This window comes from Cnephaeus nilssonii, assembly GCF_951640355.1.
Source record: "Cnephaeus nilssonii genome assembly, chromosome: 11".
NCBI lineage: Eukaryota > Metazoa > Chordata > Mammalia > Chiroptera > Vespertilionidae > Cnephaeus > Cnephaeus nilssonii.
In genome coordinates, this window is record NC_137082.1 from 31,913,570 (window position 1) to 31,936,928 (window position 23,359).

Sequence of the window (23,359 nt, forward strand, 5' to 3'; positions counted from 1 at the left end):
TTGTACCTGGGTCATTACATCCATTTGTATGAGAAATGCTCCAGGTGGCTTCAAATGCAAATCTGCAGAAAAGTTGGCAACTTTGAATTTGGTTCCCCCACCTCCATTCAACCATTGTACTTTTTGTACTTAAGAAACTACCTACTGAATTGAAAATAGAAATCCTTTCTCACCCTCCCAGTTATAAATGACAAGAACTTTATTTTGTTTTGAGAGTTTGGTGTTTGGGATATTCTCTTTTGTTATTGCCATTGTTTGATTTAGGTTTGAGTTTTTTTTAATCTTTTGGCTCCTGTAAAATGTTGCCTATGAAAACCACCTGCAAAGATTCATCAGCAACTGAAAACCATATTGTGAGTCATGAGCTGTAACAACAATTGCTAAAGCCATAACTCCACAGATGCCTTCTTTTTTTTCTTTTTTTTAAAGTACAATTTCTATTTATTTTTCCCCCAGAGAACTTTTTTTCACTCCTTAAGGACTTAACTCCTTACTTGGGCTTTGGTGGAGATCACGGGGCAGCAACCACAGGTCTAAATCAGATTGAGGGGATTCATCCTTCCAGGCTTCCTGAGAACGATTCCTGACTACCTTGCTGTGAATGGCACAGCTCACACAGTAGTGTAGTTTTACATACAGCTTGGGAAGCACATAGGTGTCAAACACACTTGCTTCAGAGATGTCCCTAATGGCTGCAGCCTCTATGTTTCGAATGACAAACTTCTTAATGGCCTTGTCTTTGGGCACGCATCGGGTGCAGTTGGTGCAATGAATAGGCTGCACGTGGCCTCGGCCTTTTTTTGGCACGACTGTTACTCCTTCTTTTCTCAGTCATCTTGGAAACAAGGACCCGATAGAGTCCACAGATGCCTTCTTCAGTTATCTTTTCTTACCCAGTTGAGAGTATATGGTGACTCTGCCTTCCACAAAGCAGAATACACTGGAAGTGGCTCTATTTCTGTTGGATTATTAGCAAAATAATAACCCAGTACTCTTGAATATCTAAATCCTGACCTTGGTTCTTAACCACTGCTTCTGTGACTTGGGCCAACCACCAGGAACACAGTCCTGGGGCACTTTACTCAGGAGCTGCTGGCCAAGTCTGCCTTTGGTGGTTCCTTCTGAGCGAGAGCAGTTTCAAATGGATGGTTTGAACAGGTTGGGACAAATGGATGGTTGATACATTAATCATAAAAATGGCATATCTTCTGTAAACATGTTTTAAAATATATTTACTGACTTCAGAGAGGAAGGGAGAAGGAGAGAGAGATAGAAACATCATTGATGAGAGAGAATATCTAAATATATAAAGAAAGAGCAGCCTGCTAAGGGGTAAGATGAACTCAAAACTCCTCCCCACGCCTTTTGTTGTTCTTGTTAAAGACCATCTGCTCCCTCTCCAAGGATTTGAGTCTCGTTCTTCCCCAAAAGAACAGCTAAACAATTTGGGAAGAGACCCAGACACAGGTGACATCAAACTGCCTTGCAGCCAGCGGTTGCTTTAACCTTTTGCACTCTGATGTCGAGTGTGACTCGACACGGTTAGCATCGGTAGCCCATCCCTTCCCTCCCTCCATCCCTCCTCCTTTATTTGGGCTTTTCTTACATTAAATAAATAAGTTGTATGAAAAGAAACTCCAGTTTTTTATTCTACTGCCGCGCTTTGTAAAATCTGGGGTATTTAAAAAATTAAATCCCGAGTAGAATAAAGGAATCGAGAAAAAAGCAAGCGAGTGCAAAGGGTTTAACAGTCCTTCGCAATATAGCTTTCGTTCCTCTCATAGTCTTGTGATTTTTAACTGGACTCCCAAATTTTTACATTTTTCTCACTGATCAGTAACTTAAAGGTGCTGAAAGTAAAATCTGCCACTCTGGGATTACCCCTGATTCTTTCTGCATGTGGGGAAGAGGTCTAAATATGGAAGCCTCGTGTTTGTCCTGCTAATTCTTAAAAATCATGCGAGTGAAGCAAATCCGAAAGTACTCATGAGTGCCAGCATTGTGAGTGCCAGGGGTTAAGCTGAGTGCCACAAGGACATAGAACTCTGAGTCCAGGTCTGTGACCTCAAGAGAGTTCTTGAAATCGAGAATATGGAGCTATCTCAGGCAGATTCTGGGTCATGCGGTATATAGGTTTGTGTGTAGTCAGAAATGAAATCGGTCATGCTGATGATTTTCGCTAAGAGTGCCCTTTGGGGCTTAAAGAATGTCAGCTGTCGTGTCTGAACTGTAACTTCAGTTGCCTTTGTGCAGCAGAGCATGCTTTCTCTAGGAAATTATGGCACTAACTTGGCAGGTGGTTTCACTGTTGAAGGGCTCCAGGCCCTGGCACGGAGATGTTTAGAGTTAAAATGGAAACAGCTGCTGAGACTTGACTTGCTGCCTGCTTTACCTGCTCCTTCCCCAAACAGGAAGCACCTTACTGTTTACTGCCAGGTTGGGTGTAGTAGGTAAACATGGCGGGATTTTAGTAAACTTTTTTTTTCCTTTAAAAAAACAAACATAGTTTTATAGAGGCATAATTGACATCCAATAAATTGATCATATTTAATGTGTACGATTTCATAAGTTTTGATGTTTCTTTGTTACCCTTTCTTCCCATCTCTGAAAACCACTTGATTTTTTCTGTCAGCATAGATTAGTTTGCATTTCATAAAGCTTTATATAAATGGAATCATACAGTATGTACTCTTTAATTTTTCAGTTACAGTTGACATTCAATATTATATTTGTTTCAGGCGTCAACATGTACTCTCTTTTTGTCTGGCTGCTTTCACTTGGCATAATTATTTTGAGATTTTTGTGTTAGTCCATGTGTTAATAGTTCATTCCTTTTTATTACTGAGTAGCTTTCTTTTTTTAATTGATTTCAGAGAGAGGAAGGGAGAGGGAAAGAGAGATAGAAACATCAATGATGAGAGATAATCATTGATTGGCTGCCTCCCGCATGGCCTTCACTGGGGATCCAGCCCATACCCCAGGCATGTGCCCTGATCAGGAATCGAACCGTTACCTCTTGGTTCATGGATTGATGCTCAACCACTGAGCCACATCTTTCCAGCAATGCTATATGCTTTGCAAAGACTTTTTTTTTCTCTGTCTTGTGCCTTAACTTTGCATTCTCTTAAAAAAAAGTGTATTTTAAAGTATAGAAGTTTTTAATTTTGATGAAGTTCAGTTTATTCTTTTATGGATTATGCTTTTTGGCTTCATATCTATGGAATCTTTGCCTAAATCACAGTTACAATGATTATTTCCCTATTTTCTTCTAGAAGTTTTATAGATTTCTTGTTTATATTTAGATCTGTTACCCATTTTGAGTTGATACTGATTATGATGTGAAGTGCAGGTTTAGATTTTTACTTTTTGCCTGTGGATATCTCATTGTTTCAGCCTAATGTATTTCTCAGGCATTGTAGTTTTCTTATCTGGAAGTTTGATTTGAATCTTACTGTCCTTCTCTACTAATTTTAACATCTGTGTCAGTTCTGGGTTGTTTTCAATTGATTGATTAGTCTTCGCATTGTGAGTCATGTTTTCCTGCCTCTTTGCATGCTTGGTAATCAGATAATATACATTATGAATTTTACCTTTTTGGGGTACTGGCTATTTTCATTCCTGTAAATCATCCTGAGCTTTGTACTGGGAACCAATTAATTTGCTTGAAAGCAGTTTCTAAGATCTTGCCTCAGATCTTCCTGGGTATCCTACCCAGTGCCTCATGAACTGTATCTTTCTCCTGTTTGGCTAGTGGGAACAGGTGCTGACCCTTTTAAACATTTTGGATGGTTCTTTTCCTGGCCTTAAGTAGTTTCCTCAAACACATGCATTGATAAGTACTCTCTGAATACTTAAGGGAGACCCTCTCCAAATCCCTGGGGATCTCTCTATAGTTCTCCACTCCCTGGTACATGTCCTGTAGACTCTGGCTGTCTTGAGCTCCATCCCAGTTCCCTCTCCCTGGAAACTCCCAAGGATGTAAGCTGGGGCAGTCATAGGGCCCATCTTGTTAGTTTCTTTTGTGTGGGGGTTGTTTGTTTGTTTTGTGTTTTTTTTATTTGTTTGGGATTTTTGTTTTTGGTTTAGATGGGAGGGTAAATCTGATTCCTGTTTCTCCATCTTGGCCAGAACTGTGACCTGTTTTGATGACACAGCTTCTCTTACATTCTACATTCAACACTGACCAGCCTAATTCCCACTTCAGAAAATACTGTATGCACATTCGTTCTTGCTGCTTAGTGGACACTTGCTTCCTCTCCTGAATCAGCTTCTCCCCCAGGCTAACAGCTTACAAACGTATTAAAGTGGTCTGTTCCTCCCCATTCGAGGAAGCCCTCCTTCTAGCACCTCCTTGCCCCTATAGCCTGTGCCAGTTGTGTGACTTTATGCTCAGCTCTGGGGATATTGTTTACCTTTTAGTCTTAGATTATAGGAAATCCCCTCCTCAGGCCAAAGGGACCCCTCATTTACCAACACCACCACTCAGCCCTTCTCTGTGAAGATTTCTCAAAGGAAATAGGTGAGATTGACAGTTGGTGACTATGGTCTGATGTTCTGGAGCAAGGCTCATGTACTCTTCCCAGAAACAAGAGCTCATCTGAAATTGAGTAGGAGAATAAGATCCTTGGCAAAGTTCCTGCTTAAAGCCCCTTTACTCAGAAGTCCTACTTCTTGGCATTTATGGTTTCTTAAAATAATAGGAAGAGGCTTTGCCCCTCAGTGTCCCAGAAGAGTTTAAGAAAGACATTCTCCCAGAACAGTGGTCGACAAACTCATTAGTCAACAGAGCCAAATATCAACAGTACAATGATTGAAATTTCTTTTGAGAGCCGAAAACCGACTTCTGCGCATGGGCCACAATGTTTCAATCGCACTATACGTGCGTGCCCGCACGTGGTATTTTGTGGAAGAGCCACACTCAAGGGGCCAAAGAGCCGTATGTGGCTCACGAGCCGCAGTTTGCCGACCACAGTCCCAGACCTACAGTCTCTTTGCTGAAGAGCTCTGGTTCTCTAGGCTGGCTCATAGCAGGTGGAGGCTGGATTCCATCTTGTGCTTCCAGCTTGGTACCAGTCAGACACTAAAGCATTTCACCTTTAGGCAAAGTGAGATGGATGCACATCTGGAGAATGCTTGGCAATGCAAAACCACTGTCTCAGTACCCTGTGGTTTTTCATTGCAATTAAATGCAATCTTGCCCTGGTTCGGGGCATGTTCAAATTTGGCAGGAAATAGGATAATTCTTTCATAGGTTTACTGTATATAAAAGTGAGTTGCAACCCATTAGCGTGTCATAAAATAAATTTAGGGGTCACAATCAGCATTCTTCTTAATAATGAGAAGTGTGTCCCATGTAGTAACTATTACATAATGTAAATATCTCAATCAGTGATAGCTCTTTGTGGGGTGGGTGGTTGAGTTCCATTTCTCTGTTACTCCTCTCTTGGCAGCACCTCAATTGGGTATGCTAAGTAAATGTCAAATAAATATGTACCTCATACCCATTAGGTTATTTTCAGCTGCAAGTAACTGAAAACCTGACTTAAGGCAAAGCAGACTTTCAGTCACCTTAGAACACAAGTCTTGAGGGAGGTGGTTTGGGTCTGGTTTAGATCAATGGGACAACTACTCTGTGGTTCTCCTGGCCTTTTCATGGTTACAAGGTGGCTGCCATCCTCACACAACAGCATTCAACAGGAAGGGAGAGCAGGAGCTTTCTTCCTGAGTGTGTTTTTCTTTTTTACCACTGAGACAGGTCTTTTCCTGCAAGATTTCAGTAGACTTCACAGTTGATCTGAATGTCCAAACTGACACATATGCCCCAATCCTGGTATAAAAGAACAGCTTAGATTGATTCCAGTTCATGTACTGGGCCAGGCTGTTGCTGCTCCTGGAAAATTGATTTTTCAGTTAAAAAGGAGGGGAGGGGTGCTGAGTTTGGGATGTGCCACAGCCTGGGTTCCAGGTGCCTCCCTGGGCAGGTATTTCTCTGTGGGTTTTGTTCATCTAGCCTTTGCAGACAGTCAGGGCTCGGGGACCTCACCCTTCCATCCTTGGCTCTTTCCCCAAGGGCTTCCTCACCAGTGACTTACTCACCATAGCCCCTCAGGAAGCCCTAGGGGTCCTCACATTCTGCTCTATAACGAGCAGACCAGGAAGAAGCTATTTCTCCTCATTAGCCTCCTTTGTAGCTCAGAGACCCATTGAGCTAAATAAAGCCTTTTGGTAGAGCCAGACCCCACTGCTCACTGGCTCTGACCTTGAGCAGGTTACTGAACCTGGAAGTTGGTTCCCTTATTTCTGTTACACAGTCTCAGGAGAGTGAATGGGAAGGCTCCCTGCCTGGCAGACAGAGAATCTGCGAATCCTAGCTGTTCATTGCCCACTCTCACCCTTTTTTTTTTTTTTTAAATATATTTTATTGATTTTTTACAGAGAGGAAGAGAGAGGGATAGAGAGAAACATCGATGAGAGAGAAACATCGATCAGCTGCCTCTTGCACACCCCCTACTGGGGATGTGCCCGCAACCAAGGTACATGCCCTTGACCGGAATCGAACCTGGGACCCTTCAGTCCGCAGGCCGACGCTCTATCCACTGAGCCAAACCGGTTTCGGCGCCCACTCTCACCCTTAATGCTGAGTTCAGCTGGGTTGAGTTCAGTGTATGAAGCAGAGCCCAATGTGTAGAAAAGGGATCTCTGCAGTGATTTTGTGAAGAGTGGAGACCTGTTCTTCTCCCAGCTACTCATTTATAGAAAACTGTTCAAGTCCTGCCATTTGTCATTTCTTTTACCAGATAGTGAATGTGTTCTGGCAAGGAGATGAGCTTCACGTACAACCCAACTTGCTAGTTCTGGGTGCCAGTTCCTGGCCCTGCATTTGGCAGGGGTGGATCCCTGTCCTCCTATCTTCCTCTCAGTCCTTAGCTCCCAGTTCCAGGCAGTCTCAGCATGTACTCTGCCCCAGGACATCTGTCTCCCCTCCTGCTCTGTAAGGACGGCAGTTCCTGTCCACCTCCCTCCCCAGTTCCCTATTTTGTCAAAGTACAAATAGTCTGGTGCCTGAGATAAAGCTCTCACCTGATCTCTGCTTTTCTATTCCACCTACAAGTGTTGACATTTTTAGGTTGGGATTTTGTTGGGATTTCTCTCTTCCTGTCAAAAATACAAACACAACTAAATTCTGTATTTTATTGGGTCTTCTGAGTGATGCTTAGAACCACGGCAGGTGCCTACCCTCAGCTTCCAGTGGAATTAGCTTTATATTACGTGACAACTGGCTGATCCCTTCCAGTCGGATCCTGGCATAAGAGTTTTCAGGACCTTAGTGACAGTTATCACAATTGGCTGACAGTCTTTTTAAAAATATTTTATGTACTTTTATTTTTTTAAGATATTTTTATTTTTATTGATTTCAGAGAGGAAGGGAGAGGGAGAGAGATAGAAACATCCATGAGAGAATCATGGGTCAGCTGCCCCCTGCATGCCCCATGCTGGGGATTGAGCTCGAAACCCAGGCATGTGTCCTGACCAGGATTCGAACCGTGACCTCCTGGTTCATAGGTCGACGCTCAACCAGTGAGCCACTCTAGCCGGGCATGGCTGACAGTCTTTTTTGAACAAGGAAGTTGCAAATGTCTGTTCCTCTTTTTTCAGGGCACATCTTCATCCCTGGAATTCCCCCTTTTAGGAAGGTGCCATTGTGGTTTGTCTGGTTTCTGGGAAACTGGAATAGTAAAATGAACATGGTTTTTGGATTTATAGTCCAGCTTTATTACTTCAGCAATCTACTTCACTACTCTCTGCCTCAGTTCCTTCATCTGGGAATGGAGACAGTGTCGTGGGGAGGATTGAGTAAGTTTTATACGGAAAGTGCCTCGCTCAGGCCCTGGCTTGGGGTGGAAGCACTGCCCACAGTTCAACTGGAGTTGTCAGCAGTTCACTAGGAAGAGGTTTTCTGTGTCTTTTCCAATGCCACTCCTCTGATTCTGACTAGCTGGTGTCCTACAACTCAGTTCAGTTCTGCCACTACCCACATTTCTGTAAAAGATGACTGGTGAATTAAGGAAGGAATAGCGCTGCTTACCTTGTATGTGACTTTGAGCCATTGTGTGTGCCTAAAGGACCCACAGTCTGGGAGGAAATCCACAGGGTACTGGAAATTCATGCAAGGAGTGTGTACACTTCCCTATTGTCCAGACCAAGCAAGGTACATTGCTGCCTGCCTCTCGTGGTCAACTTACTACTTTGAGTTAGGGAAGAGCATTCACAAGGCCTGGGTGGAGGGCTACCGTACTCCTTAGAGACCCACTGAGCCCTCCCTGGACTCTGCAGTCCCTCTTCAGGCCTAGACACCCTGCCAGGCCCTTCAGTTCAGGCATCTGGGATTTGCACTCTGCTAATGGCTTATGACTTGCCTCATGTCATTACTCCTTGTTGCTCATGTTACAACTGCCCTTTTTCACAGGGATGCTTGAAGATGGAAAGAAATTTGATTCCTCCCGGGACAGAAACAAGCCCTTTAAGTTTATGCTAGGCAAACAGGAGGTGATCCGAGGCTGGGAAGAAGGGGTTGCCCAGGTATGCTCTCATTTGTTTTGTTCTGTTTCTGAGTGTCTACCTTTTAAACTATATTTATGGTTAGAACATTCATATGGTTCAAAAATACAAAAGGTATAAGTAAAAAAGTCTATTCCCATCCCACCCGATCTTTCCAGTCTTCCCCCCAACCCCCAAGTAACTCTTGTTATTAATGTTTCTTGTAGAGTTTCTTTAAGCATATACAAAAGCATATACTATTTTTTCTTCTTTTAGACACACACACACATTGTTCTGCACTTTGCTTTTTTACTTACTCTATTTTTAAAACACTTTATATACCAGGACAAAAAAACCCAGAGATTTTCTTTCAGCTGCGCAGTGTTTCCTTAGGTGTGTGCAATCTGATTTACTTGACCTGGACTCTGTTGTTGGCCGTTTGTGTCGTTTCCAGTGTTTTGCTATTGTAAACCATGCTATAGTGACTGACCTTGTGTGGACTTTATTTTACGTTTGTCAAGTGGTGCCAGAGGCAAATTCTCTGTAGTGGGGTGAGTGTTCAGTGGCTGTCTTTGACATACGGCCACGTTGCCGTCCGTAGGGATCACACGGAACTGCCACCAGTGGCCTCTGAAGCTGCCTGTCTCCTCTTAGCCCTGCCAGCAGTGTGCGTTGTTAGACTTTTGGCTCAGGGCAGTATGAGTGGCCAATGTTATCTTGGGGTAGTTTCAATTTGTGTTTGTCTTATTGTGGACCATGTTGTGTCAGACCACTTCTGAGAGGTCATCTTCATGGTTAAAGTAATTTTGTTTGTCTTGAGTCTTTCTTCACCTCTCCCTCTCCGTTGTGTAAACAACTTTTGTCTGCCAACACTACAAAATTCCCAGTGCACAATAGGGTTGCCAAATTTCAGTTGGATTCTAGCCTTCCATGGAGTCCAGAAATTTTTTTCTTGGCCCTACCAGGTAAAGGGGTGTTTACAGTGGCCTGAGACCCAGCAAGCTTTATAATTAGGCCCTGAATGATAGTAATCAGTCTATTTCCCTCTCACCAAAGAGAATTGGGAGATTTAACCAAAGTGTAGAGAGATTTCTCTTTTTTGTTGTTGTTGTTAATCCTTACCCGAGGATATATTTCCATTGATCTTTAGAGAAAGTGGAAGGAAGGGGGAGAGACAGAGAGAGAGAAACATTGATGTGAGAGAGACTGATTGCTTGCTTCCCACACGTGCCCTGACCAGGACCAGGGGTCAAGCCTACAACCAAGGTACATGCCCTTGACTGGGAATTGACCCCGAGACCCTTCAGTCTGCAGGTCGATAACTCTATCCACTGAGCCAAACTGGCTAGGGCTCGCTTTCTCTTTTCTAAAATAAACATTGCTCCACTTCCTCAATAATTATCAATGATTTACCTCCAAATAAATTGGTTAACTTTCAGGAACTTTAAGCCATTCCACTCCTAGGTATCTAGATTTCTTTTCCTGCAGGGCAAAGGGTTGGCAGTATAAGAAGAGGATCTTCGTGATTTACTTGCCTTTGGAAACCCCTTCAGCTGTACCTTTCTGTCTCATCCTATCTCCCCTCCCCCATGTCTGGGCAGCTCTTGGTCTGTAGCCCTTCCCCCGTCTCCCATGCCAGCCATTGTCCATACCACAACTCATCTTCTGTGGCTATTCTAGCACTGGAACAATAATTGCGTTTTGTGTTCCAAGAGCTGTAATTGTCACCAAGGTAGTATTATCAGCCTGTTTCACATCCCAGGCTTGATAAGGCATGACATGGTACTGGGAAGATGCCCAGATGCCCCTTGGACCCAGTGTGCTTTGAAGTCAGTCACAGCTCACTTGTCAGAAGTCTGGTGCTCTGAGACCTCTGCAGGGCATCTTCCTTTAAACTCCTCTACAGATACTACTTCAGCAAGTGAGCTAAAAGCACAGAAAGACAGGGGATAGTTTTTTGCCCCTTTCCCCTTCTTTTGATATTGTTTTGTTTTTAAGTGTTCACAGGTATGTAATCCTACCACAAGTACTATTTTGGCAGCTTGCTTTTTTCATTTAATGATGTATCTTGAGCATCTTTCCATATTAATATATTTAAAGTCATTATATTCTTTCTAGTGGCTAATCCATGGTGTGCATGTGTCTTTGACATGACTGCTCTTGTAATGTGCATTTGGGGTTGTTAGCAGAAGATTCTGGAAGTAGAATTGCTGGGTAAAAGGATATGATTGTTTTGAATTTTATTAGATTAACTCATGCTTTTAATTGTCTTTACCACCTTGGTCTAACATGTCCTTGTTTTTGAAGGGAGCTGTAGGAAGCAAGGCTTTTGAGTTTCATTGGAAACTTAATTGCAGCCTGCTGCTTCCTCTTCAGTCACTGTCTCTTAGTCTGGGTCAGAGATAGTTACAGAATGGAAATACAGCAGAAAACCTGCTCATGCTTCAGAATAAAAGAGCTCGTTAAACTTATTTGTGTATTTGATTAGAAAATGAAAAAAGTACAAATTATTTTTCTCTCTCCCCCTCCCCTTCTCTGTCTCCCTCTCCCTCTCCTTCTTCATTTTAGAGAGGGAGGAAGAGAGAGAGAGAGAGAACGATGGAGAGATGTGAAAGACACATCTATTGGTTGCCGGGGATCAAACCCACAACATAAGCCGAAACCGGTTTGGCTCAGTGGATAGAGCGTCAGCCTGCAGACTGAAGGGTCCCAGGTTCGATTCCGGTCAAGGGCATGTACCTTGGTTGTGAGCACATCCCCAGTAGGGGGTGTGCAGGAGGCAGCTGATTGATGTTTCTTTCTCATCGATGTTTCTAATTCTCTATCCCTCTCCCTTCCTCTCTGTAAAAAATCAATAAAATATATATATTTAAAAAAAAAAAACCACAACATAAGTGTGTGCTCTGACCAGGAATCACACCTGAGACCTTCTGGTGCATTGGACAACGCTCCACTCAACTGAACCACACCAGCCAGGGCAATATGAATATTTTTTTTTAAGTGAAAAATTTTTTTCTTTTCTTTTTTCATTAATTTGATCAGTTGCCTCCCACCTTGGCCAATACTATCTTCTCCCTATAGAAAAATGCTGGTTTATGTAGGCGGGTACAAATATATAAATATTTTCACACAAGTGATAAATATTGTATCGTGCTACTTTGTACTCCAGAAAATCATACTGTCTTTTAAAAACTTTTTCTATATTTCTGAGGTATTAGTATAAATATAGGAACTGCAGAAAAGTAGACTACCCTCCTGCCCCCAATATTACTTTCTCTGTGTGTGTTTTTTAAAGCAAAGTTTTGGACAAAGTACTGCTTTTTCAAGAGCATAGATGCCACTTAACATGTCCTTTGACTGAGCAGGCCACTGAAGGACTAGGTGGTGACACTTCCCGAGTGTTGGCTGCCTAGAGTCAGGTTAGTCACACCTGGGCAGAAAGGTTGAGGGCCTGACCGTTTCAGGAATCAAGAGGTTTTTATCTGCCTTTGGGCCCCTTGGAGCCAGATGCAAGGATCATCCCACCTGACTGCCAATCTCCACGTCCCGCACAGCGGAGTGCCCGGTGCCCATGCAGCTGCACAGTCACTGTAATGTCCTTCTCACATCGTCCTGGGCAAGGGACACCCAGACTTCTTCTGGAGACAGTTGAGGAATGCGTCCAGATGATTCTTTTTTCCTTGTTCTTTTCACAGATGAGTGTGGGTCAGAGAGCCAAACTGACTATCTCCCCAGACTATGCCTATGGTGCCACTGGGCACCCAGGCATCATCCCACCAAATGCCACTCTCGTCTTTGATGTGGAACTTCTAAAACTGGAATGACAGGAACGGCCTACTCCCTGAGTTCCCTGTGCTTGGGTAAGGAACTTAATGCTAAAGAACCTTTAAATTACCTTTGCTCCTCCCATGTTATGCTCAGCATTTGATGGGTGGGTAGTAGAGAGAATGAAAAATGCCATGGGCTGCCTCCTCCCTCCCCGCCTTCTTCCTCTCTCGGGATCCTTTCAGTTTTAGTTATCAGTGTACACCTTGAATGTAAAGATTGGTCACCCTATGAAAGGGATGGCATATGTTCTTCAATGTATTTATGGGGATGGGACAGCTTAATGTAGCTGTTTAAATGAAGTATTTTTTTATGTAGCTTATAAACTAAACCTCAGTTGGGAGCTGGAAGTATTAGGCTGATTTTTAGTGCCAATATTTTAGTTCTTTAGAAGTAAGCGTGTTGGTGACTTTGCTTACCCTGTCCTGGTTTGTACACCTTCCTCATCCATAGTTTGTGGCTACCTGCCTTGGGGAGCAAAACTCTGGATAGTTGAGGCCAACAGGCCAGCTTCTTATCAGTGGGTTGAAAGCGAGGCCTCAGGATGTTATTGAAGTGTAAAGGGTGCTCTCACACAGTCATAGGAAGGAATCTTGGGGTGTCAGCCTTCCTATGCAACAGGTGAGGAAACTGAGGCTCAGAGAAAAGGGCCTTGCAAGGTCTCATTTAGTCAGTGGCAAACTAGATCCATACCAGAATCCCTTTCATGTTTTTCTTTCCTAGACTTTTTTTCTTCCCATTACCTTCATTTCTAGGAAACCAAACTCCATATCCTAATGACAATAACTTTTCATGTGGATGTTAGAATCATAAAACACATGAATGTTGTCATCTTCTTTCCACTTGGCCCCACACCTCTGTGTTTGCTCCCCTCAGGAACCAGATGACCACAGCCAGGGGCTGGGAAGAATGCTTTTGTTTGAAAGCTACAATAGGTGTCTGCCAGCTGTCAGTTATGGTGTAGCCTTGTCCTGTTTTGGACTTCCTTAAGGAGAGGGGCTTTTTAAACATTAATAGTTATTTTCTCAGTGGTTTGAACCCTACCCACCTGGGTCATACAGTCCTGGTCAGGTTTGATGACTTTGGCTTCTCCATTTGTCATTTCTACCAGAGGGGAACTCCTGACACTTTAGAGACTCTCTCTCTCTGCCCAAACAAAGGTCTACACCTAGTCCAAACCCTCTTTCCTGTTCTTTGAGAGCTAAGTCCTTTGAACATAAATGTATTTGAGGGAGCCTTGGAGTTATTCTGATTTGGGAACAGGCTTTCCGTAAATCTGATAGGATGGAGGGTGGGGAAGGAAAGGAGAGGGAGATGAATGGCTAAAAGTCACTCTGGTCTAAGCCTCCCCATGCACTGCCACAGAGCATCTCAGAGCTTCTTGCAAGACTGCAGACATTCTAAGTATGTTCAACATGGGGAATATCCGCTTAGAGCTTTGCACATTAAAGGTACCTGAGAAGCTTTTAAAACTCTCCTGATGGCCAGGCCACAGTTGACCACAATATCTGGGAGTGAGATCCAGGCATTAAAGATTTGAAACACCTCCCCACCCCCAAGCAATTCCTATATGCAACCAATGATAATAGGAACCGGGATTTGTTAGTGGCCTTGGTGGACTGCCCCTCCTGCTGTCCTCAGCAAGATAAACTTACCTTAGGTTTATAAAGAAGAACAACCTATTTAAACAGGAAGGAGGTTGTTCATCTGGGAATCCAGCCCGAGCCCAGCCACTCTCCCAGCTCAAGCAGAAGTGGCTCAGTCCAAGTAAGACCTCCCAGGTGGTGGGGAAGGGACTTGGTGTGGCAGCCAGCCTGTGGTTGTCCCACTGCACACAAAGAGCACTGAGTTGCTGGAACTCACAAATTTTCTGTCCCCAACAGATGTGCCATGGAGGGATCTGGCGCCCCCGACGCGCACACGCGAATCCGTGCGGAGCTTTTCCTGATGTTCCACTACACTTTGTATAAACATCTGCCCCGACTGAATGTGTTCTGTCACCCAGCTTTGCTCTTCCCCTTTCTCCTCGTATGTGTGTTGATCTAAACTACATGCCATAAACCTCAAGTTACTCTCTTTATTTTTGTTTTGGGGTGAAGATTCAGTTTCAGTCTTTTGGGTCTAGGTTTTCAATTACATATTAGTCAAGTATTAACAGCACAAGTAATGGGTTAACTTTAGACTAGGAATTGGTGTGTGGGGGATGCAAGAATCTTTATTTTATTTTATTTTTTTGGATGAAATTTTTATCTATTATATATTAAACATTCTTGCTGCTGCGCTGCAAAGCCATAGCAGACTTCAGGCGCTGTTGAGGGCCGAACTATCTCCAAGTTGAGAGATGTCTTTGGGTTGAATTAAGAGCCCTACCCAAAACTGAAGTGGGGAGGGGAGAGCCCTCACCTCCACTGCCCCATCCCACTCTCCCCTTAAACCCTCTGCCTTTTAAAAGCAAATCGTTTTCACTGCGATGTTGGACACTACAGGTATCTGTCCCCGGGCCAGCAGGGACCTCTGAAGCCTTCTTCATGGCCTGGCTTCCCCGCCCCCCCCCCTGCCCCGCCCCCATCCTGTGGTTTTTTTCTAATAGATATTCAGGACTTTTATAATGTCATAGCTATCCAGGCTCCACTCCCTAAATTTTAAGAACTTTAATCGAAAGTTTAAATTGAAGGTGCTGTTTGTAGACACTTAAAACCCAATGAAAGCCCAGCCATCATGACAAATCCTTGAGTGTTGTCTTAAGAAAATGATGCTGGTCATCACAGCTTCAGCATCTCCTGTTTTTTGATGCTCGCCTCCCCCTGCTGAGCTCAAAGTTTTCTGGCTTCTCCTTCCCTCCTCTCACTCCTTTGCTGTCCTGTGTAGTGATTTGGTGAGAGAAATTATGGCTGCCTGTCCCCCACCCACTCCCCTGCACTACATATGAGTTTCACGTTTTATTATTGCAATAAAAGTGCTTTACGCTGGCTTTTCTCAGCTTGGTGTGACGGTGGTTACTTTCAGGTTCCTCCCCCTGCCATTTGGTGCAGCAGGATGGGGTTAGAGGTATGACAAAGGGGATAGAGTGTGGGAGGTTGTGTCTTGTCAGAAGAACCGCAGCAGGAACTTCTTCCCCATTGGTCTCTGGAAGCAGGGGAGTGGGGGTAGGTTTGTCTCTTTACCAGTGGAGAGAATTACCTGGAGGTCAGGCTGGGGTCATCAGGGAGAACCCCCTCACCCATCATCAAATGTTTATTAAATATATGTTCTGGGTAGAGCACTATGCTGGGTTGTCTGGGGTTACCAAGAAGTTGGAGATGCACTTCCAGCAAACGGATGAATTACAAAGGGAAGATGGGATTTTAAATTGATTTCCTCAATAACATTTGGTGTGGAGGTTTTGTCATGTGGACAGGCTGGGTGGTTACAGTACCTTCCTGGCCCCTGCCCTGTATATGCTCCCCTCCTCCCTTATTACAGAGACCACCAAAAATGCTCCCACATCGATATAGACGTTTTCCAAAATTGCCCTAGTGAAGAGCCTTTGATTTTTAAATAGGTTGTTCAAGGCCTTGCTTAATGATTTTCCAAATCCACCTCTTTATTAAGTCACCAGAGTATTTCAGGGTCATATCTATCATTAGAATTCAGTATTTGATTATATTTTGTACCCTAAAACCCAACAAAAAGAGAATATCACCATCTTAAAGTTTCCTTATGCCCCTTCCCAGTCAGTCCCCGCCCACACCCAGAGGTAACTGCTTTAATTTTTCTACCATAATATTGCTTGTTACAGAATTTAATTTAAATGATATCCTACACTATGTCTTCTTACACTTAGCACTCATTGGGGTACCTTCACTCAGACACATAGGGAAGGTGTTATTTCTCATTGAATTTAAAGTTCCGAGAAATCTTCTGGATCGGGACAGGGTCTATGATAGGCAGAACCATGGCCCTCAAAGATGCCCACATCCTAATTTTTATAGCCTGTGATTATGTTTCCTTGCATGGCAAAGGGAATTTGCAGATGTGATTTCCTTAAGGACCCTGGGGTGTCGAGTTTATCATGGGTTATGTGGGTGGGTTAATTGTAATCACAGGGTCCTTAAATGAATCCGAGACATCAGGGAAGGAAAGAGATCTGAAGATGAATGCTCTAGCTTTGAAGGTGGAGGAAGGGACTATGAGCCAAGGAATGCTGGTGGCCGCTAGAAGCTGGGAAAGTCAGGAAACGAGTTCTCCAGCCTCGAGAAGGAACTAGCCCGCCACAGACTTAGCCCAGAGAGACTCATTTTGGACTCCTGACCTCCAAAACTATGAGATGATAAATAGGTGTTGTTTTAAACCACTAAGTTTGTGGTAGTTTGTTACAGTAACAATAGGAAACTAACCGTTGTTTCTCTTAGTTTTAATGTGTAGCAGAAAAATCAGAATTTTAAAAAATTCTCCAAGATCCTACCACCCTTAATCAGACTTCAAATTTCCCCCTTCCCTTCTAGAATTCTTTCCTTAGACACTTAAAATTTTTAGTTTTAATCACAGCCTCATACAAATATTGTATTCTGCTTTTTTCCTCAATTAATGACTTAGCAAGAGCATTTGTCCATGTTGGTTTATGGTCTTTACTACAAGAGGACTGTAATAAAAATCAAATTAATATACTAAATTTATTTAACCACCAAAGGTTAAAGGATAACATTTTTTTAGAAAGTAAAATGATTCAAATACAAAATGAACATATTAAAGATTTTATTTAACTCATTAATGAGAGAAGCAGAAAGATGTTTTATTTGGTTCAAAGGAGAATTCAGAGAGCAAGTAAATATACAGTAAGTCCTCACTTCATGTCATCCATTGATTCTGAGAACCTGTGACTTAAGCAAAACCATGTGTGATGAAACCCATTTTACCCTTGCCTAATTATATAAACAAGAGTTAAATTCCGGGAGAAACCAAGATGGCAGCATAAGGTAAACACCTAATTGTTGCCTACCACAACAATATTGAAACTACAGCCTGAAAACAGAGCGGACATCGTCCAGAACCACGGGAAAGCTGGCTGAGTGGATGTTCTACAACTAGGAAAAAAAAGAGAAAAGGACGCTGAGCCTCAGGAACCGTGGAGGGAGTTCGGAGAGGGCAGGTGGCTGAGTACTCGACTGGCTTGCTCGAGGCGCGCGGAGAGGGCAGGCATCAAATGCGCGGCTAGCTTTCTCGTTCTCGTTCGGGAGGAAAACAAAGCCTCCCGACTGCACTGATATCCAGCTCTGGTCCGGGAGAAACTAGCCTGTCTGGCAACAGGGGTCGGGGAGAAACTGGCCTGTCTGGCAACAGGCGAAACTCTAGAGCAGCCTTCTCTCAGAGGGGCGCAGCCATTGTTGCGGGACACGGAGAACAGGGCCCTCTTAGGGCGGGGCTGACGGGAAACCAAAGTTTGTCTGCACCACCCTGAGACTCCGCCCCATCCAAGCTGAGCACAGAAGCCCTCCCAGCAGAGACACTGCTGAACCTCACAGACAATTGGCTTGGAGATGAACTCCCCCCAGTGATACCAACAACAAGCAAAGCTTAACTACAACAAGACTGCACGTACAGCCCACAAAGGGGTGCACCAAGAGGGTCCACCACAGGTAACGGGATGCTGAGCTACTGGGCCCTGCTAGGACACCTAACACACAAAGCAACTCCATCAACTCAGGGAAGCAGCTAAAATGCGGAGACAAAAGAGGCAGGCCACAATTGAAGGAAATGGAGGAAAGCAAAAGCCTGGATATAGAGTTCAAAACCACGGTTATAAGGTTTTTCAAGAATTTCCTAGAAAAGGCTGATAAATTAAACGAGAACCTCAAGGATATGAAAAGGGATCAACTAGAAATTAAGCATACACTGACTGAAATAAAAAATATTATACAGAGACCTAAAAGCAGACTAGAGGATCGCAAGAATCAAGTCAAAGATTTGGAATACCAAGAAGCAAAAAACACTCCTCTGGAAAAGCAAAAAGATTACAAAAAGTTGAAGATAGTGTAAGAAGCCTCTGGGACAACTTCAAGCGTACCAACATAAGAATTATGGGGGTCCCAGAAGAAGAGAGCAAGATACTGAAAACCTATTTGAAGCAATAGTGACAGAAAACTTCCCCCAACTAGTGAAAGAAATAGACTTACAAGTCCAGGAAGCATACAGAACCCCAAACGAAAGGAATCCAAAGAGGACCACACCAAGACACATCATAATTAAAATTCCAAGAGCAAAAGACAGAGAATATTAAAAGCAGCAAGAGAAAAACAGTTACCTATAAGGGAGCACCCATACAATTGTCAGCTGATTTCTCAACAGAAACTATGCAGGCCAGACGGGAATGGCAAGAAATATTCAAAGTGATGAATAGCAAGAACCTACAACCAAGATTACTCTACCCAGCAAAGCTATCATTCAGAATTGAAGGGCAGATAAAGAGCTTCACAAATAAGAAAAAGCTAAAGGAGTTCATCACCGCCAAACCAGAATTATATGAAATGCTGAAAGGTATTCTTTAAGAAGAGAAAGAAGAAGATAAAGATAAAAATTATGAACAACAAATAGGTAACTATCAACAAGTGAATCTAAAAACCAAGGGAATAAAAAATCTGATGAACAGTATTGACTGGTGAATATAATAGAATCAGGGTCAAAGAAAGGGAGTGGACTGACAATTCTCGGGGGAAAAGGGGAGTGGGGGGTGCGGGAAGAGACTGAACAAAAAGTGTACACCTATGGAGGAGGACACTGGGGCGGGGGTAAGGGCAAAGGGTGAGGTAGGAACCTGGTGGAGGGGAGCTATGGGGGGGGGGGGGAAGGAACAATTGTAATAATCTGAACAATAAAGATTTATTTAAAAAAAGAGTTAAATTCCTATGGCATGTTTCTGGTCACAAAAAAATCACCAAACTTCTAAATAAAGACCCAAAACACTTGTAATATGAAACACTGAAATAAATGTGAGCTATACTTACATTTAAGAAAGATTAATAAAAACATAATTATTTCACAACCCATTCAATCCAGTTCAGGGTTGAAGGTGGCCAGAGCCTCTCCTGGCAGCTCAGGGCACAAGGTAGGCACCACCTGGACAGGACACCCTTCCATGGCAGGGCACACTCTCTTACACCCACACTCAGACTGGGACAGTGGAGAAACCAGTTCACCTAACGTGCATATGGATGGGATGTGAAAGGAAAGCTGAGTCCCAGAGAAAAGGCATGCAGGCATGGGGGGAATGCACACTCCCACAGACACTGGTCTTTTTATTGTTATTTGAGGACCTGCTATATAATAAATCCCCGTAGAACACTAGGTTGAATTTGCATAATACAAAACTGGCATAGTTGGCATTAATCACTAATGTTCCATTGAATGCATTTCTGTGGACAAGAATTAACGTGCATTATCAGTTTGCCTCTATTTACATTATTTTAAAGTACTAGTAAGTAAAAGAAAGTGAGGCGGAGACACTCAGAAGGGTGAGCTAGATGGAACACCCAGTAATCAGGTATGGTCAGAACCTATTTCAAAGTCCCACAGTGCTTTCTGACACCCGCTTTTTCCTCATGATCATTGTCCACAATTAAATATGAAGAGCTGACTGGTCTGGACCAACTGAGGACTCCACCCTGATATACACTAGCGATGGGGGAGGGCTCAGGCCCCCGAAGCCCTGGGTTCTTACTAATGAAGTGGGGAGGACATCAGTGGGCCTGGCTAGAACTGGCTTATGTTACTACTGACTTTTTTTTTTTCCCCCTTTTTGTTTTATTTCCGAGAAGCATGATGGTTATAGTCAGTCCTGGGATCCAGGAAAACTTCCTAATTCTGCTTCTGACTTCTGCTGAGGCTTTAGACACCAAATCCTGTTTCTGAGTTTTCCCGTTTGTTCAATGGACTTGGGGTGGGGGCTGAGGTGTGGGTGGTGGGTCTAATTGTTCAGATGAACATAAGATAACGTCCAACTCAAAAATTGAAAGTATTTAAGTTTGATGATCACGTGAGAAACTTCCTGCCATGACAGCTACACACACCCTCCTCCCCTAATAACCATGATGACGATTTGGCTACAAAGAGGCTTCCCATCAACCTCCTCTTGTTCCAGGAAATGGCTGGCCACAGAAAACCTGCCACCCCTTCCTCTTTTGATATGTCCCCAAACTGCTTTTTTGCCCCTTGGCGGCTAACTGTGATGAACAAATGTACTTGAATACCAGCTGGTCTCTCCTTCACTCCACAAATCCTACCTTAATAGGACTTTTCCCACTGAGACAGTGGGTCAGCATTTCCTTTTTACTTAGTAAAAAGTACTCCCTAACACCTTTGAACTCCTGCTGAAACTGGTGACGGCAGACGGGTTTTCTTGCTCCAAGTTTATGAGCAGGTTTTATTAATCTTGTCTTGAACTTAGATTTATCTTTCACATGTGGGATGTGCGTCTAAGCATTCTGCACTTAACATGCACCTGCTTCCTGGATAAATGTGGGTTTGGGTTCACTTTGGTTGACAACCTCAGACTGCACTGGCTTCTTAGGAGCCGTTGAGAAACCATAGTTTAGGGATTCTCATGAGCCCTCTAATTAAATGTAGTGACTTACTAAGGGACAGCTGACACCAAAAATGGATTAAAATTAAAATGTCAAGGGCAGCTCTCCCTGGCTTTTGCCCAGAGTGTCTGATGCGTTACTCTAAGTTCCCCAAGTTCCATGCATGCACAGGGCAGATTGCCTTGCTGCAGCAGCTGCCCCATAGGGCACCCAGGAAACAGCTGTCAGCTTTTATTAGGAAGGTAGGAATATTTGCCAGTGGGTATGTAGGACTGATACATTATTGGATCTGTCTGCTAATTACCACTATAGTTTTTCCTATTTTGGAATTAGTTCATATATTTCTCAATGCAGTGAATACTCAAGATTTAGGGAAATAAGTTCAGTTAAACCGTAGAATATATTTATGGTATGCCATCCCTGTGGTCAGTGCTGTCCTAGGTGCTAGGAGTGAATCCAGCATAGGGCAGAGAAAGACACTGCTTCCAAGGAATTTAATATTCTAGTGGAGACCCACAATAGGAAGAAAGAAATAATGTCAGCTGTCCAGAGTGAAAGCAGTGAGGAGAGGGAAGTAGCCAAGTGAAGGTTTGGAAGAAAACTGTTCTAGGCTAAGGAACAGGTGTAAAGGCTTTCCAACCCACTTTGAGGAGTGGTGAGTTAGAGGTGCTTGGGAAACACCAAGACCAGTATGGGGAGAGCAGAGGTGTGAAGGACAGGCTTGGGCAGGGGCCAGGCAAGGCAGGGCATTACGTTACAGATACAGTGAGCATGATGATGCTATTGGTGGATTTCAGATGGGGTGTGGTATCTGTTTGTTTTTAAAATATGTCTGTGGGCTTGGCTGGGCAGCATGTCTGCCCACGCACTGTAAGGTCTCAGGTTTGATTCCTGGTCAAGGCCACGTACCTGGGTTGTGGGTTTGCTCCCCTCCCTGGTGGGGGTGCATGAGGGAGGCAACCAGTCAGTGTGTCTCCCTCACATCGATATCTCCCTTTCCCCCTCCCTCCTTCTCTTATCCCCTGTTTCCCTCTCCCCTTCTCTCCTTCCCTTCCCGCCTTCCTCCCTCTCTCCCATTCTTTCTAAATCAATGGCAAAAACCCTAGGGTAAGGATTAAAAAAAAAAAATGTCTCTGGAAACTGGAAAATTGCCTGAAGGGGATCATGATAGCCAGTCTCCAAAGATGGCCCCCAATGATCCCTACATTCCCCTTGACTCTTGGCTTGACCATTAGCAGGCAGTGGAAGGAAAGTTCTGGGACTTCCAAGCCCAGGCCTGAAGAGGACTGCCAGCTTCCACTTCCTTCCTCTTGGAACACTCGCTCTTGGGCCCAAGCTACACAGAAAAGAATTGAGGCCCACAGCCCACCCCAGCTGAGGACCCAGCCAGCTGCCAGCACCAACTACCCACAAGGTTGATTAAGCCATCTGGACATTCTGCCCAGACGAGCCCACAGATGTCCACAGCCCAGCAATATCACATGGCTAGGGAACACCCCTCAGCTCAAGAAAAGCACAGAATTGTGAGATTTAATATATTGATTTTGAAGTGGTTTATTTCATAGTGATGGATAACTGAAACGGGAGCAGGACACCAGTGAGCCGGCCATTGGGGTAATTTAGGCAAGAAATGGAGGCTTTGACTGGAATGGTAGAAGTGAGGGTAGATCCAGGACACACTTTATTAACATAACTTTTGGGCTAGACAGAGAGAGTTGTAATAGAGTTGTAATAGAAAAGCAGCAATTCCTTGCCTGACCCTCCTCACTCCAGACTGCTCTGTAGAGAGAACTGTTTTAAACTCTTAACTCTCTTATAGTCACCACTATATAGCACCAATTGTTTATACTGTGTGTGTTTTTTAAGAAAGAAAATAAGATTAAAGTAAACTTTTATGTGGGAAGAGTCCCTGCCAGCCCGGTCGCCCCCAACTGCCCTCCCCTGCAGGCCTGCCCCCCCCAACTGCCCTCTCCTGCAGCCCCAGTCGCCCCCAACTGCCCTCTATTACTGGCCTGGTCGTCCCCAACTGCCCTCCCTTGCTGGCCCAATCGCCCACACTGCCCTCCCCTGCCGGCCCGGTCCCCCACAACTGCCCTCCCCTGCAGGCCTGGTCCCCCTCCCCAACTGCCCTTCCCTGCAGGCCTGGTCCTCCCCTGCTGGCCTGGTTGACCCCAACTGCCTTCTCCTGCTGGCCATCTTGTGGCAGCCATCTTTGACCACATGGGGGCGGCCATCTTGTGCAAGGGCGTGAGGGTCAATTTGCATATTGTGTCTTTATTATATAGGTTATCATTATCCCTAAGAATGAAGTCATTGATGCATTGTTTTGTAGTCTCCAGTGTTGAGAAGAGTGACGCCGTTTTGATTTCTGTTGCTTTATACTGTATGTGATCTCTTTTATTCCTCCCTGAAATCTGTCAGGATCTGCTACCTATGATCTT

General features: G+C 44.0%; 1 protein-coding gene and 1 pseudogene across 2 annotated transcripts in view; one reads left to right on the forward strand and one right to left on the reverse strand.

Annotated features, from left to right (window-relative positions):
- The window catches only part of FKBP1A (FKBP prolyl isomerase 1A), a 30,623-nt gene extending 15,281 nt beyond the window's left edge, over positions 1–15,342 (forward strand). Inside the window, exons 3-5 of the mRNA XM_079783978.1 lie at positions 8,468–8,580; positions 12,234–12,398; positions 14,247–15,342. Of these exons, the coding sequence (XP_079640104.1) occupies positions 8,468–8,580; positions 12,234–12,362 (242 nt within the window). The 3' untranslated portion in view covers positions 12,363–12,398; positions 14,247–15,342. The remainder of the gene's footprint in view (positions 1–8,467; positions 8,581–12,233; positions 12,399–14,246) is intronic.
- Positions 491–8,453, reverse strand: LOC307107400 (small ribosomal subunit protein eS26-like; annotated as a pseudogene). The gene has a single exon. The product of its transcript is annotated as a small ribosomal subunit protein eS26-like (transcript).
- Positions 15,343–23,359: the final 8,017 nt, after the last annotated feature.